We start from the raw sequence: 16,521 nt of genomic DNA on the forward strand, positions 1-16,521 counted from the left end.
AAATGCTATAAAAATTGCACCAGTGATGTAGGCTGCTGAATTTGGAAGGCTGGGTCCCACTGACCCGTGCAGACAATGAAAACTACCTCTAATAAAGCTGAAGCCCTGAAAGATGATTGTGTTCGCTTCATTAATTCAGGTCTCTGCTTTGCCTGCTCTCGAATGTCTCGTCCTGCAAAAAGGAAGCAAAATTGTGTCTAATCTGCTGCTTGAATATTGTGTTTGGCAAATTCAGACGTCAACATCAGCAACGAATCGACCAAAGTTTTCATTAAGACAGTAAGGAGGGAATCAGATAAATTTCCTTCTAATTCACACTGAACAGTAACTGAACCATTGTGTCTAATTGGTGATGTTTACATAATGTGCCAGAAATGAGTATTAAAAAAAGAGCTGGAAGAAGTTAAAACTGATCTGAATGCAATAAACCACCAATCAAACTGTCAATGAGGGAAGTAACGGTACGTCTACTGAGATATCGGCTGATGTTTTTGCTTCAAGGTTGGGATAGTTTTACATATATATTTAAAGAATTGAAATAAATATTTTTAAAAAATCCAATAATAAAGCATTTATCTTCAGGGTTATATTTCTCCTATCTCTACGACTTACCACATCAACCAGGTAGTGGCTGAAATGTGACCAAATAAACTCTGATAAAGTCCCGTCTACTTATGAACCTGATTTTGTGGAGATAACAGCTCAGCTTGGCTTTACTGCAGCAGAAGACAATGTTTTCTCCTCTGCCACTCTCGGCTGCACTTCTCTTATTTAGTGAGAGAGAAAAAATAATTTCTGTCTGACTGCTGAAGCTATAGATGCTGTAAAAACAACCGGTGCCTACATGTAACACATATTGAGCAAAATAGGTGTAACTCTGGTGCAGACCGCAGATTACAGGCAGTTATTGTCTGAAGGACAGAGGAAATGCAAGAAGGCCTGTTTGTGTGCTATGTATATAAAAACTCATTTTAATAGATGTTTAATTCAGGATTTTAATACATAGGAATTATAATATATACATGAGAAAGTCATTGTAGTAATACAATATTAAAAAAAAAACATTAATGGTTTCGGTTACAAATGCCCAGGTTTACGAACACCTACAGAAGCTCCAACACCAAAGAGTCTCAACTCCACAGAAATGATGTGTGCAATCATTTGTCGATATCAACCAGACAGATAGGTACTTTTTGTGTTTTGTTTGATTTTTTTTTTTTTTTACTTTTTATTTATTTTACTGACAAACGTACCTTGGTTTTTGTTTTATATTTTAATTGTCTGAGAGAACTGAAAATGGACTTGAAGGTCTTACCTCGCAGAATAGTAATAATTTGCCACAACTTAAAAAATTGGTGCACCTGTTTGAAACCAGTAGGCGCAGAATAAAACATGACTGGGATAAAAGTAAATTCGCCACCAGGGGCAGCATAGAGGAAGGATGACAACTCAGTTGTAAACATTGAAGTATTGATGATCCATAGTGAGGAGAACTACAGTCAGGAAGAGGTTCTTCAGGGAGAAAGCAGTACATGTATAAACCACAACATGGGGTAGATTGAGCCGACTGAGCTCACTCTCAATCTTCAATCTGGCAATCCAGACTGAATTATGTCACTAAGTCTCTTTGTTTAATAAATTAATATGAGTATTTTGCAGGTGTTTAGGAGGGTAATTAATTGTCTGCGGTATCTTTATGTTTTGAAACATTGTTTGTTATTTTATTTGATCATTTTTATTTGCCTCTGGATGTTATCAGTCTGCTTTCTCCTGGTGCATATATGTGACACTGAAGACTCCAAACCTAACAGTAACAGGCAATGAATCATCACTGCTTTTCGCGGTTTCTAATAATAATGTGGTTATAAGAGTTAATTAGCAGCTATGTCAAACATTACAATGGTTACTGCAGTAATAAGACATGTTAACTGAGCAAACATTTTTATTTTTGAGTGGATTTGGAAGTGCAGGTTCTGCTTCTTCAATTTTAGTGTGATCCTTATAAATATCAGCTTCTGGAGACTTGAAAGCTGCATTTTGTTGCCCTGAGAAAAATATGGGTTAGGGGTAAAAATGAGGGCCTAATTTTGGTGCTTAAGGCTTTTTTTTTTTTTTCATAAAAAAGGATAGAATAAGAAAGGAAAAAATAATCATTAGCTTTTATTCATTATAGGTTTTGTGGCCTTTATTCAAGTCTCTAATTTGCTTTATGAAGCGAAGACAGTTGAGAGAAACCTTCCCTCCTCTTCCTCTGCTGCTGCTCGTGAGGAGTGTTGTGTGAATCCTCAGACAGAAAGAGGAAAAATAGGGCACTTTCATATTTATTTAAGTGTCAGATCCAGAGCTGTCTGTGGGGAGAGAGAAACAGAGAGGAAGGGAGGAAGAGAGGAGGAAGGGCTGCAACCACAGGAACTCAGAGGGCTCACAAGCCTTCCTCTGTTTTCTCAATCTCTCACACACACACATCTGGCTGCATGGACTCACAGAGAAAAGGCAAACAGCGAGCGGAGGAAACGTGTGTGTTTACGTGCGTGAATGAAACAAACCCAGTTTCAAGGCCGAAGGCAGAGCGGTCTAAGTGGTGATTATGTGCAGGTGCTGATCGGGTTGTGATCCATTGTCTCCGAGATGTCACATCAGTCCTGGGTATGAGCAGCACAGTATAGATAAACCCTCATCAGTGCAGTTTAAAAAACAGGAAGCCCCCTTTTTGCTGTGACACACACACACACACTCACGCACACCCACACCTCAGTAATTACCTGCTGCCTTCAGGTCATGGCAAATGTAAAGCAACACTTCCTCCTGGTGGTCGGGTTGTGAACTGCAGCCACCCTCGTTAGGCTCAAGTTCTGACTCCCCATCATGTCTGTTCATAGATGAAGTATACGGTGTCGACAGGGCAGATCTAATATCAGGTGGACTCAGAGATACAAGACGGGTTGTTTGGTTTCAACTAGAAATGCCGACCAGATGCTCTCCAAATGTGCAGATTCTGATAATTAAGGCAATAAACTTGTTAAAAATTAAGACATTTTAATTTTTTTTTAAATATTAGAAAATAAACAAACACAAATTTTGCCACTCGACGTTTTGCTGGTGAGGTCCAGCTACCCCACTGAAAATATTCTTGGGGCGCCACTGGGTTCAGGATGATTAGGTCTATGGATGCACGATATTGGATTTTTGGTCAATATCCGATATGCCGATATACTAAAACTCATTTGGCCAATAACCGATACCAATATCGATATATTTTGCTATACCTACTTACTGAAACTATATGGCTTTCTCTACTGTGGAATTAAATTGCTGCATTATCCGTCAAAGTAGCCTGCTACCAAATGCTAAAAATGATGAAACACTTTCAACTTGCATTATGCTTAATGTTAAATTTATTCATGACATTTGCTCTCTCTGAGACATTGATAACACTCAAACAATGCAAATTTGCCATTGTACTGTCACTGATGATGCCTGAGTGTCATATAGAAACACCACCATTTATACCGGTGAGTTGTTTTGACGGAATGGCCCATGTCCGATATTAAATTTTACAGCTCATATCAGCCATGATATGATATGGTGCATCCCTAATTAGGACATCTTTTTTTCTGAATAAAAGATATCACTTGATATCAATGAACTGAAACAACAATGTACATTTAAACAAATAACTCCATCCGTAGGAGGATTTCAGCCTTAAATGAAACCACTGACACTTTATTATGATTGGATTGACTTTATTTGTAAGGCACCAGAAGTCCTTCCTTACTGCAGAACATCTCATTATTTATAGTAAATTTTTGTTGCACTTTTTTTTTTCCTTTTTTTTTTTTGGCTTAAATGAAGCTATGGTTTCAGACACACGTTTTTTTTTTTTTTTTGTCAAAGTACACACTTTTTTGTTTTACATTATACACAAAATAAGTATATTTAAAAAAGAAAAAGACCTTTACAAAGCTCAAAATGCTTACAATGTTTCACTCTATGAGGGCAAGAAAGTCGGGGAGGAAAAAGGGGAGACTGAGGATGAAAAAAGAAGATGGGGTGGGAGGTCAAAGGGTAAAAAAGGTGAATGTACTGCAGTTTCCCCCCCCCCCTCAGGTGTCACATCGGTTTTTGTAACACAACACCACAAGAATCATTCAGGACAGACGAGAGAATTTGCAGCCATATACACATAAAGCGTTCTATGTATAACTGTATAGAGAGGCAAGCACCTCTGACTACTTGAACATATACATAGAATTTCATTTAATTATAACACAAGCTTTGAAGTTCTCCTTCTAGGTTATATTGAGTACAGCTTGAAATAAATGGGGAGGAGGGAATCAAGTGCATTGATCACAAAATTTCTTAAAAAAAAAAAAAAAAAAAAGTCTCTCCACTAGAACAAAATCAATCTGTTCCCTGCAGACATGCATTGATGTGTTTCGCTTTCTGTCTACACATCTGGGCATCACTATGACAAGTGAAGGATGTAGCAAGATACAAGCAACATGTGAGAACTTGCTGCAAGCTTATTTCACAAGCATGTGAAGAAGTTTCGATTGGTTTATCACTGACTACTAGATCTGTACACCTGTTTATACACAATGTGTTATGTATATACATAGATATACAACTGCAGGCTTAATTAAAGAAAAGGTTTACCTTTGGAGACATTCTGACTTTGCTGGACTTGTTTGAAAATCCAATGTGATTTTCAAATAAGTCAATTTTCATCCTTTCTACTGGATCAAATGACCAAATGAGTTTCCATTTTTGTGGAAAGTGAGTTCAGTAATCTTACCAGAACCCATATTGTGGCTTCTGTAAAGACAGTGATTGGTCGAGCCATTCAGCTACTAGAACAAAGGGAAATGTGTGTGTTTCTGCAAAATTCAACTACATTTTCAGTTGTTACAACTGAGGTCCTTATTTCTGGGGTCCAGCTGCTACTGAGCCAAACCTTTCTGAAAATTCAGAAGTGTATGAAGTGTTTGAGTTTAACTCTTAAAACCTCCTGGGAAAGCCAATATTTATAACTGTGGCCTGGGCTTAAGTGCAAAAACCTGACACAGCAACAATTTATGCAAACACTATTGTTTTCTGATTAGACTTTTCTCAAGTGAGTGTGAATTCACTCGGCATCTATACTTGGGCTGTAACACCAACACTGCATTCAAATGACCCTGAATAAAAGAGATTTTCAAAAAAGGACGAGCATACGGCAAATATCAAAAGTCTATGCTTCTCCAAAAATCTGTTTTTTTGGGATGTAAAACAATATGGCAGCATAAATCATTTAAAAATGTTTTAATGCAACATAGATCATGTCCAATTCAACTGAAAAATGCTGTTTTCCAGAATAAAACTCAAACTAAAAATAAACTGCTTGTCCCCTTAAACCAATACACAGCCATCGTAAATTACAGCCGATTTGTTTACACCAAAAAAGGTTCCATTGGAATATTCTGCTAGTTTGAATCCTCAAGCTAAAGCTGTTATTTTCAGCACAGACGCAGAGAATCAAAAATGTGCAATTCAATGAAAGTATCAGTCAGGAGAAGAATGCAAAAAAAAAGGAAAAAAAAGAAGAAAAACCCAAAAGAATGACAAATGCACCTAGGTCTGATGAAGACTTTAGAAAATATGCTGCTTACATTTCTCCAAAGTTAGTTGTGTTTTGAAACGGGCCAGGGACCGGGTCAGCAACACCAGTTAAGCTACAGGAACGTCTAGTAAATATTTGTTGTGCTTTAGGTAACTAAGAAGATGGGTTGCAAGCCAGAACAGAGAAAAACATCCAAGTCTGGATTAACCACAAGAAAATTTATGTTTTTGAACAACCTAGCCAGCATCTGAAACTAAATCCGACAAAAAAAATAATCTTAAGGGTAACCTGAAGAGGTCTGTGGAAAAAAACTTTTCAAAGAATCTTATAGAAGAGTTTTGCAAGGTGGAGGCAACTGTTGCTAAGTTAAAATCTGGCCTGTTGAAAGACTCCTACCATTGCTAAGCTGGTTCCAACCAATGCTTCAGCAAAGGGCGCACACTTACTCAACCACGGTTTTGCATCTTAGAGAACGCACCTGCGATTTAAAACATATGGGTTTGCTTTTACGTTGAACCGTACAAGATGTTTCTCACAACAGCAGTAAAATGTTCTGAAATAATTTATTATGGCCTTTATATTTATTTTTGGTCTGGCTATCACTTAACGGTTTCTCGTGCTAAGGATATTAAGGTGGTCAGTAGATTACAACAGAATATCTCCTCACTATGCAACACTTTGTACTGAACAATGTTAAGTTGCCACTCACTTGCATTAAGTGGCAGATTACAACAGAATATCTCCTCACTATGCAACACTTTGTACTGAACAATGTTAAGTTGCCACTCACTTGCATTAAGTGGCAGGCGGTAAACATACAATAGCTTTATGTTTCAAGTTCATGAACATCCTTTCACCTTGAGGTTTAATCTGAGAAAACAGATTATTTACGACTCTGTTTCCATAATTAGATCATTCAGAGAGCAACATAAACTGAAGGACCGAATTAAAGGTAAATATCCACAGTCCAGTTCATGTACATTTTGTACATGAACTGGATGCTCAGAGCTAATAAATAAACTATTCCCTATCAGACTTGGCCTGTATGCTGCCGTTGTCTTGTCCTTGGTTTTTGTAAAAGCAAAAACCTTAGGAGGATTGTTCAAAGGCGTGCGCTGCCCTCTGCTGTCAAACACACGCCACACTCCCTCCCCTTAGTGTCTGCTCCAATATAAGTGCACATTAAATATGAAAAAAAGCTGACAGAGGAGCAGAGAACTGAGGTGGTTTCAGTTGTTTCGGTTGCAGTTTAAGTTACCACAGCTCTGACTGATGATGCCTCTTGGTTAAGGTACTGGGTGGGTAATCTAATGTGTAGAGCCTGGCCAAGGTATCAAAACCCCTTAAAATGTTTTTTTAGGTTTTTTTTTTTTTTTTTTACATATCCTAAATTGTGAGTTGTGCATTTGCGTTCGATCACCTTGAATTAATACTTCACAGAAACAGATTTTACTGCCATTACGTCTGCAAGCCTTTTGGGATTCGTCTCTACCAGCTTTGCACATGTGGAGAAAATTACCATGCCCATTTTTCTTTGCAAAACAGCTCAACATTAATCATGTCACTGAAGAAAAACAAAATCTCACCAAGAATTTTTGTCTAGTTCCTAGTAGAAATATTTCTGTACGCTTGAAATAAAACAAACTTCTACATCTTGCTAAACCGTTAGTTCTGTCTTAAGTAAATACTAGATGTTTTCCCCCCTTATAACAAGACATTTTCCCATCAGTGGAAAAAACCTGTTTTTATAATCTAACCTTGCTCTAATCCCATGTAAACTATTAAATTTAATTTCCCTTAATTCAGTTCTGGTGTTAATGTCGCCAAGGTGGTCTAAGTTTCTAATTAATCCCAGCTGATACTTATTAGATAAATATAGGAAAGACCACAGTAGAGACAATTTGACACCATTTTGCAGGTTGAGGCAATGGGTAAAGAATAATCTGCTCTATTTAGAGAACAAAAAAATTCTTATTTTACATAAATTAGATAAATTCAGATTGAAAGAAGTTAAACTTCCCTACATCTTTCTCCCTGACCCGTCTGCTGTGTTCATCGGTCTTCATGGCGCTGCATGTTCACTAATGTTCTGTTTTAAAAGAGATTAAACGACCTACAGTTGCGCTCCGTTCACTGATCGGGTGACTTCGGAAGCTACAAATAGTCACATTACATTATGTGTAGAGGCATTAGAGACAAAGGGTCTGAATACAAATGCACGCCATACTTTCCAAAAAAAAAAAAAAAAAAAGCCATGTGCCATTTTATTTCCATTTTATTTCCACCAAATTATGGACTAATTTTGAGGCATTGATGTCTGGGGCTGAAACATGAGAAAATGCAAAAAACAAAAACGTTTAAGAGATTTAAATATTTTTGCAAAGCACTACCCCTCATGATGCCAGGAAACAACTAAGACAATTGAAATAAGGGGCTTGTTGTCCCCCCCGACCCCCCAACATCAGATGAATGTTACATTTTGGAAAAGATAGTGAGTTCTTGCATGGGAGGAGAATTTAGAATCAAAGTATTTTCGATGAAGGCTGCGGCATGAGAGGAGCTTAAACATTTCTTTCATCTGTGACAACCCACTAAATTCACAGCCCACAAAAAACTCAAGACAACTTCATAAAATTTTAAAAACTTTAGTATATTAATAACGACCTTATTTTAAGTGACCGGATTTTGGAAGAAACCTGTGTTATGGTTTGTCATGGATCTCTTTGTTAAACAGCTTTCTTATTTCAACACCAGCTGAGGGATTTATGCAGTCTGACGAATCAGTCCTGCCAAACTAGAGGAGGAGCAGAGTGGGAGGAAAAGAACCTGGACTAAAGAAGAATGCAGAAACTAAAATATAAAGATGGTGAATCAGAAGAAAAAAAACAAAAAAAAAAAACAAAGTTATCCCTAAAGTGAACAGTAAAAAAATCCACCTTTAACCAAAACAGAAGACATAAAAATCTATTATTTTAATTTAGTTACTGTAATATGAGTGCCAAAGCTTTTCCCAGAAGGGGACAGGTTAGGGGTCTAAAGCTGAAGCTGCGTTGAAGAAAGAAACCCCATGTTGCGTAAGGTCAAAAAGGGGACAACCACGGGTGAGGCTGCAGGGACAGATCTGGGAATTCATGTCTCTATGATAAAAGAGCCGCATGGAGACGAGGCCTAATCAGACTTGTCTCCGTCCTCCTCACGGTGGCTGTCCACGCCGTCGCGAGAAGCCTTCTCCTCCTTGGCCAGCTGGGCCTGGGAGGCCAGCAGAGAAGACAGCGAGAAGAGACCGGAGGAAGTGGTGACGGCTGGCAGCGTTGGCTGGCTCAGGCCCAGAGGCAGCGGGGTCATGGGCAAGGCCAGGCCCTGAAGCTGGGACAGCTGGTGAGCCTGGAGCTGCTGCTGCAAGGAACACAAGCAGGTGGGTGAGAGCCAACACAAATAAACAGAAACAAGCAGGTTATGAAAAACAAATGATGCAGAAGCTGAATGAAGGGCCTGCTACGTGTCTCAAGGTAAAAGTGCTGATATTTTAGGATTCATAAGATCAGCCGCATAACCTCTGGATAGCTGAGGCAGCTTTTAATAAAATCAAACTGAATCAAAGCTAAAAACACAGAACAAGTGCAGCAGAACACAAGGGAACGGCACAATTAACATAGTTTTATTTATAGAAATACTTCCAAGCCTGTGTATTTCCATTAGTCTGCAGAGACGGGCACCGGGAGACACATTCACTGTGCTCATTCTCATGAGTCGCCTTTAAACTTCACAGACCGCTCTGCACTTTTTCAGCTATCAATGGTGATAACTACACTCAAAAATGACTAAATGAAATATTTCAATCACAAACAGGCCTGAGCACACAAGGACTCACTGCATCTTAACCAGAGGAATTAAAGACTGTAATAAAATAAGGTAGCTTCCATTTAGTGGCACACGACTGCTGTGTACGGTGATACATCAGTAAATCCATCCTGTGATACAAGAAAGCAGCATGGATGCATGATATTAGGAACAAATGCAATAGTCTGAGAAATAAAATTTTAAAAATATATATTTATAATTTTATAAATATATGCTTAACCAGCATGTGCATCTGAAGCATGAAGCACAAAAAAAAAGATTTATCTCCACCAAAAATGTTCACTCTTTACCTGCAGGCAGTGGTAGTTTTGGCAGCACATTTTCATTTAGTGCTAGATATCGTCTTCTTCAAATGGAAATTTCATTTCCCTCGAATAATTTCATTATAGCTAAGCCAACAATCTTATTTTTCTGGAGAATTTAGATGTAAAATTGTTTTCAATCAACCTAATAGTCTGTTTCTGATAGGAAAGCAGACATTTTTCAAAAGGTTTCAATTTTGAAAAATCTATATTTTAAGAAAAACTTTAAGAAACTTTTCAATACGATTTTTACATGTTTTCACTAATATTTTGATCATTTATCTTTAGCGATGAGTTTTAGTAATAAGGTTGGAAGGCCTCCTTGCCATTACCCTCATATTTAGCTCCCTAGACTCTCGGTCAAGTCAAGGCTCTGTCTGGGCCACTACAAAAGGTTAATATCCATTTCTTTTTTAAATCAAAAGATGACTTTAAATTTAAAGCTATGGATAACTTGGAATTAAATGTACTCTTATTCTTAGTGAGTTTTTATTTGGTTCTTCTTTTGTTCTCCCCAGGAGAAAACAAAACAACAACAAAAAACATGAAGAAAACTTTACAAAAACAACCTTATGGCAGCCCACCAACCACTGAGTCTCAGTTCCCTCCTGAGAATGCAGCCATTATCCATAAAGTATAAAAGGCAGAGCAGCGCTAGCATTTATCTTCATGCTGCTGTGATGAGAGGAGCATAAGTGCTTTTTAAGTGTATAAAATAAAAAAATAAAAAAATAGAAGTACAACAAGGAGATAATAAAGGACATCAAAGAATAGAACTGATCATCCAGATTACCGTTTGCATTTTTCTAGTCAGTATCACACTCCTGAGTGGGGCTGAGCGACTGGAGTATCTTACCCTGATGATGGAGTTCATCTCTGGAGGGGTGACCTGCTTGGCCCTCTCTATGGCTGCCAGGACCTGCTGCTGGTGCTGCAGACGGAGTTTGTGTTGATGCGGTGCGGAGGAGGAGTGGAGGGAGGAGCAGAGAAAGTGAGATGGACAATAACAGATAGAGTGAAACAAGGGGAGGCCAGTTTAGGGGGAGAGAAAGGTTAAGAGGTTAGATCAATATCAACAGTCCCAACAGACTCCCTGACAATCCTCCCCGGTGATGCACCTCCCCCTCCGCACATTTAGCTATTCATTCAATCATATATACACACACATCCACAAAAAGCCTAGTGTGACACTGGTGAATGAATGGCTGACTGGTGTGCTATAATAGGTGGAGGTCAACCTCCTGGTGGGCAGATAAGAGCATGGCTTATCTGAATCACACCGCCATTTATTACACTGACACGCACACGCACACACACACACAAAAGAAAGAGTGGGAAGAAAGGGGGGGGAAGAAAGGGTTGGCAACGGAAGAATTGAGGGAAGCCAAGAATTGAAAGAGGAGGTCAAAAATAAAGTGGGGGGAGGAGAGAAGTGGGAGGAAGGTTACAGATTAAAAATGGCAGAGGAGAGCCGAGGTGAGGAGGCTGGGGCGGGGTGACTGGGAGAGTGAGTTGGAAGTGAACACGGGAAGCCAAAGATGATGAATGACGGGAGGAGAGGAGTGGGATGCCGAGTGAAGGGTCATGGAGGTGGGGAGGTAATGAGGCGGGAATGAGGGTGATCTCATTCCAGGATGTAAGGAATATTACAGTGGGTCGGGGGGTTGGTGATGACTTTGTATCTGTGTGTATGTATGTGTGAGATGTGCCGCTTACCTCCTGAGACAGGTAGGGGAGGACTTGTGCGCAGATCCCGTTCAGTCTCTTCACTATTTCAGCCTGTTGATTAAAAGGACAAGGGTCCAATTATTCTGTCAATCAGTTATTCTGTCTGCTAATTATATGGCTGTATTTAAATCATTTGTCATTTATTTACAGGAGCATAAACATCTATAAAAATAATGACAGACCGTCAACACACAGAGCAATCAGACTGAAATCTCATTAAGGAGTCGGATACTAAAAAGGTTCAAATAATCTCTCTAAACAATAGGATTGAGGATATCTTCGAAAATCTAAATTAATTTAAAACTTTAAGCAAATTAATAAATATTTGGTGGGTTCTAGAAGCTTATAAAAAGTTAAATACAGTAAATTTGTCTTATGGTTTCCCCCTCATTGCTGAGTGCAGGGTAAATGTGTGCGAGTCCTATGTGCATCCATTCATGCAGGTGCTTCCAATTAGAGTGTCTAATTATGACCATTATTAAAGACTGAGTGGGTGCATGAAAGCTGAAGGACAGTTTACCAACTATCCTATTAGAAATGCTGCTTTTTTTTTTTGTTACCAGAGTTTACATAAATGGGATTTTGACATCATGATAAAGACGCGCACGTAAATAACCCTGAAACATGATTTGCCCTTTAGACAGTTTCTGGTTCAGTTTCTGTCAGTTGTTCATGCTGGTTTTCTGTCATTGTCATGACTGAAGGCAGGTTTTTGGTTCCTTACAGGAAGTAGCTCTACTTTGGTTAGAAGTAAAATTTACTTCAATGGCTAAGTAGCAATCAAAACTAAAGGTTGAGTAGCTAAAGAAAAGCAGGATAAACTAGAAAAAGAACCAAAATAATCCAGAACATTAGGTTAAAAGTAAAAACAACTAAGCAGACTAGCTTCAAGTACCAATGGCATTGTTACAAACCTCTTAAGTAACAATGCCATTAGATTTCGAGTTTTAATTTTTAATCAGTAAAGACCTCTCACTTTCTAAACAAATTTAGTATTTGTCACAACAGCTTCTGCTGGATTAAGATTTGTCTTGAATTACAATCATATTCTCTCCTGTCTGTGATATGACTTATGATCAGCTTGAAATCTCGGACTGAAATTTCAATGTTCTCTACAGTTTATGAGTACCTCCAAGTAGTCAGACAATTAGCTGAATTAATTCAGCTTCCATGCCATGCAGGTCACGCTAAGTCTTCATCAGTAAAGACCAAGCATTTACATAGCATTAAGTTAAATAAGATTGAGAATTTTACACTTCCATTGTAAGTCCAAAGAATCTGCAGCAGTTTAGTTTATCCAAGTAAGCTGCAGTATCAGATGTATAGGCGACAACTGAATGACATTTACATAATTATGGTAAATGGACTGAACTTATACACTAAAGTCACAATCACCCATTTGCACTCACTAACACACACACATTTATACACCGATACCCAGATCGGTAGGTAATTATATATGCTTTACACCTCAGAAGTGCAATGCACATACTCAAAAGTGTGATACAATAATAAAAGATGAATGTAACACAAAGGATTGGTTTACTACTGAAAGAACAAAGTGGAGAGTAGCAGTAATTCTACTTTAGCTCAGCCAAATCCTTTAACATCTAGCCATGACAAAAACATGCTAGCACTATTAGAAGTTGCATCAGTCATTAAGACGATATTAGATAACTGATTCCTTCAAACAGAGGATTGACAAATACACATTTACTAAACTAAAGAGTACAAATGTTAAAGTATAAAGTACTGATATCTGGTGTGGATTTTTAATAATTTTAATGAAAATGGACATTTCTAATAAACCTACAAAACTGCTAGTATGAATAATGTCCTTAAACAAACACGCTGCACAAGAAAGTGTAGGATTGCAAAAGAACATTAAGTGAAATGTTCTTTACTTCCTGATTAAACTACTTTATGTCAAAACAATAAGCAAACCCTAAAAAACTGAACATAAATCTAAAAGTAACAATAAAACATTAACGTATGACAACTCCTACTTTTGGGTGGACTTCACATTTTAGGTGCAGCTCTTGAATTATAGCTGAAGACGATCCAAATTTGACACTTTTCTGAAATATTGACCAAATAACCGATTTCTTGGTTGTAGATCAACTTTAGATGCGCTTTGATCCCTCTGTGTGTTTTGTTGAAAAGTAAAACCCAAAATACAAGCAGTGCAATGACTTGATCTCCTGATTAAATGTAAGCCGCCTTTTAAGAAAACACACCCGCATACTCATTAGTATGGGAAACATCTGATATGACCTTCCCAAACATGGAAAAATATCTCCAGCATCTCATATCTAATAATACAACAGACATTTCACCCCTTCTCCCCATTCACCTCATTAATTATATCGCAGGTACTCAACATTCCTCGCCCAGAAATCGTGGATATGCGGGCAATTAAGACACATGAACGCAAAACAACAGTCACAGATGCGGGCGCACAGATTCTTTTACCTTGTGCACATTCCCCTTCTTTCTTACATGCAGGTTTGTTATCACATTTAGTTGGTAATCACCCAATCCGTCTGAGATATGCAAAGCAGCAGTAATTGTGTTAGAGCTTAATTCATAGAGCGAGGAGGAGAGAGAGAGGGCCTCCTAACAATCATTAGGCATGCAGAGCGCAGCTCCCCATCAAGCGCTCGATTCCTATCCTGCTCATCATTACACGTACAATCTCCCTGACATCTCTAAAATGTCTCTGCGGGACTCGCTCTGTGCCATCTATGGAGCTTCCTCTTTTCAGTGCCCTTTGTGCTGTGCTGTCTTGGTTTTTTTTCCTGCCAAGCTTCTGTTTTTTTTATCCAACTTGCTATCATCTCTATTCCCAGTGGGTCTCTCCTTCAGATATTTCTTTACAACTGCTACTTTTTATTGAATTACATGTTTCTTGCTTTCCCTAATCACTACTAGAGCATTTAATTACAAAAAAAAAAAAAACCAAAAACTATGCGTCTTACACAAAAAAACGGGACAATATATAATCAAAGGATGAAAGATTTGCTGCTCATAGTGTGACAGTGGTTGGATCTGTTTCTGCTGACCGCTGTGCTTTTAGTCATCCTGAGTGATTTCATCTTTTGTAATATTGAACTTGAAGAAGAGTGAAAAATATGCTCGAGTTGATTTAAAATGTGTTTAAAGGAAGTGTGGAAGAAAGCCTGGACAACTGTAACACTACACAGACTTCCTCCGTGTTCTGGTTTTGTCTTCAGATGACCTTCAGTATTTGAACCATGTGTGACTATTTCCTGCCAGATGGAAGTGTATACATGACACACGATAATTTTTTCTTTAGAAAAATAAATTTCTAAATGATTCATCCCTTCTCAGCTATTATAAATACTACCGCTAAATTCAAAACAGATGCATGTCGAATTGTTTACATAAAGATTTTCAAATTTACTGCATTCCATGAGGCATTACTACTATGCTTTTCTGATCTGAATATTGTAAAGACACTTTCCTTTGTCAACATGCTTTGACATATATCATACAATGCACTTCCAGAAGGATCCAACTAAATCTTTTAATTTCCATTTTCTAATCGACCTTTCAAAGGATAAGTTGGGGTGCAACTTTGCTTTTAAACGTATAAAGATGTATAATGCTTTCAACTTAAAAATGTTTTATCATTTTAGTTCAGTTTATAAAGTATTTTAAGAGGAGGAACAGAAAAACTGATTTCTCCTTTCCCCAGTTCAGTCCACACTTCGGAGCAATCAAACACAACAAAAGAAATATCTGTCTCAGACGTTTGATGCACGGAATAAAGTAGTAAACCAAATGAGTATCAGAAACATACATATATATATATCTATATATGTATATAGATATATATATATATAGAGAGAGAGAGAGTTTATTTCTACCAGAGTCTCAGTTTCATTTCTAGCTCAGTCTAGCTTTTTCTCTCAAAGAGAAAATTAAAATGAGAGACCAGAGCAAAAAAAAAGCAAAGAGTGGAGAGGCATATTCTGAATTGAGAAGTGATCGAGAGGGCGCAACTGTGGGCAACTCACAATGTGTGAGAAAGAAAGAAAAAGAGGGAAATAGAGATGGCGGTGGAGAGAGGAAAACAAGGGGGAGGAGAAGGAGAGGGGAGACTGGCTCTGCACAATAGGCCCAGACATGAATGCTCCTCGACACTCGTTTCCACACATCCCCTTCAATTTCAACGCTCTAATGGAACTAGCCATTCGCTGCACCCACTCACACTGGGCACAAAGGAACTACACACACACACACACACACACGCACACACGCAGATACGCACACACAGGGGCACAGAACCACAATAGCACGCAGTTATTCCTGAACACGTGCCAGAGATACACACATAAATTGAGGCACCGATGAAAGAGGGCATACTTTCTGACACACACACACACACACACACACACTATAACTTGAACTTGCAGTCTCAACCCACACACCAACTTTTACTTTTTTTTATTTTTATTTTGGATAGCTAATACAAAAGTACTAGAACAAATATGCAATGCCACATACACAAAAAAAAATTAAAAGAAAACCTGATGGGAACATGCACACACAATGCTCCACCCAACTTGTGTTTGTGAATTTTAACCAACCACAAACACACACTCAGCTTTGAGTGCGTGCGTGTTTGTGCATGTGACCAGCATGCATCACAGTGGCCGTCTTGGGCTTCCAGTGTCTGAGAATGTGTGGGCGCATAAATGTGAAGCTCTTTAAATCATGGAAGCTGCTACTTTCTCTGTGTGTGCGAGTCCATTTGTCAAAGCGTACTGGCTTCTGCCAATAAGCTTGTCAGTGTGCACCATCAGTCATAGGGATTGCGAGTGTTTGTGTGTGTGCAGCTGGAGACGAGGTCACCGATAAGGCCTGGCCCTTCGGAGGCCAATCGCTCTCTCCCACCTACAGGCTGAGCATAAATTACTCCTCCAGTTTGAGCCAAATAAACCGATGCGTAAACATAATCCTCTCCTCCTTTCCAGCCTGAATCAAGCACCAATTACAGTTCTAACG

At 38.5% G+C, this 16,521-nt stretch overlaps 1 protein-coding gene across 2 annotated transcripts in view; it reads right to left on the reverse strand.

Annotated features, from left to right (window-relative positions):
• Positions 1 to 4,096: 4,096 nt before the first annotated feature.
• The window catches only part of tle5 (TLE family member 5, transcriptional modulator), a 35,702-nt gene continuing 23,277 nt past the window's right edge, over positions 4,097 to 16,521 (reverse strand). The window contains exons 5-7 of one of the 2 annotated variants that reach the window (XM_044129788.1): positions 11,479 to 11,541; positions 10,619 to 10,693; positions 4,097 to 8,992 (exon numbers count right to left, since the gene is read on the reverse strand). In XM_044129788.1, coding sequence (XP_043985723.1) covers positions 8,768 to 8,992; positions 10,619 to 10,693; positions 11,479 to 11,541 — 363 coding nt within the window. In that variant the 3' untranslated portion in view covers positions 4,097 to 8,767. Of the gene's footprint in view, positions 8,996 to 10,618; positions 10,694 to 11,478; positions 11,542 to 16,521 lie in introns of both variants that reach the window. The other variant, XM_044129787.1, reaches the window with a different exon arrangement.

Source organism: Gambusia affinis, linkage group LG10, assembly GCF_019740435.1.
Source record: "Gambusia affinis linkage group LG10, SWU_Gaff_1.0, whole genome shotgun sequence".
Taxonomy (NCBI): domain Eukaryota; kingdom Metazoa; phylum Chordata; class Actinopteri; order Cyprinodontiformes; family Poeciliidae; genus Gambusia; species Gambusia affinis.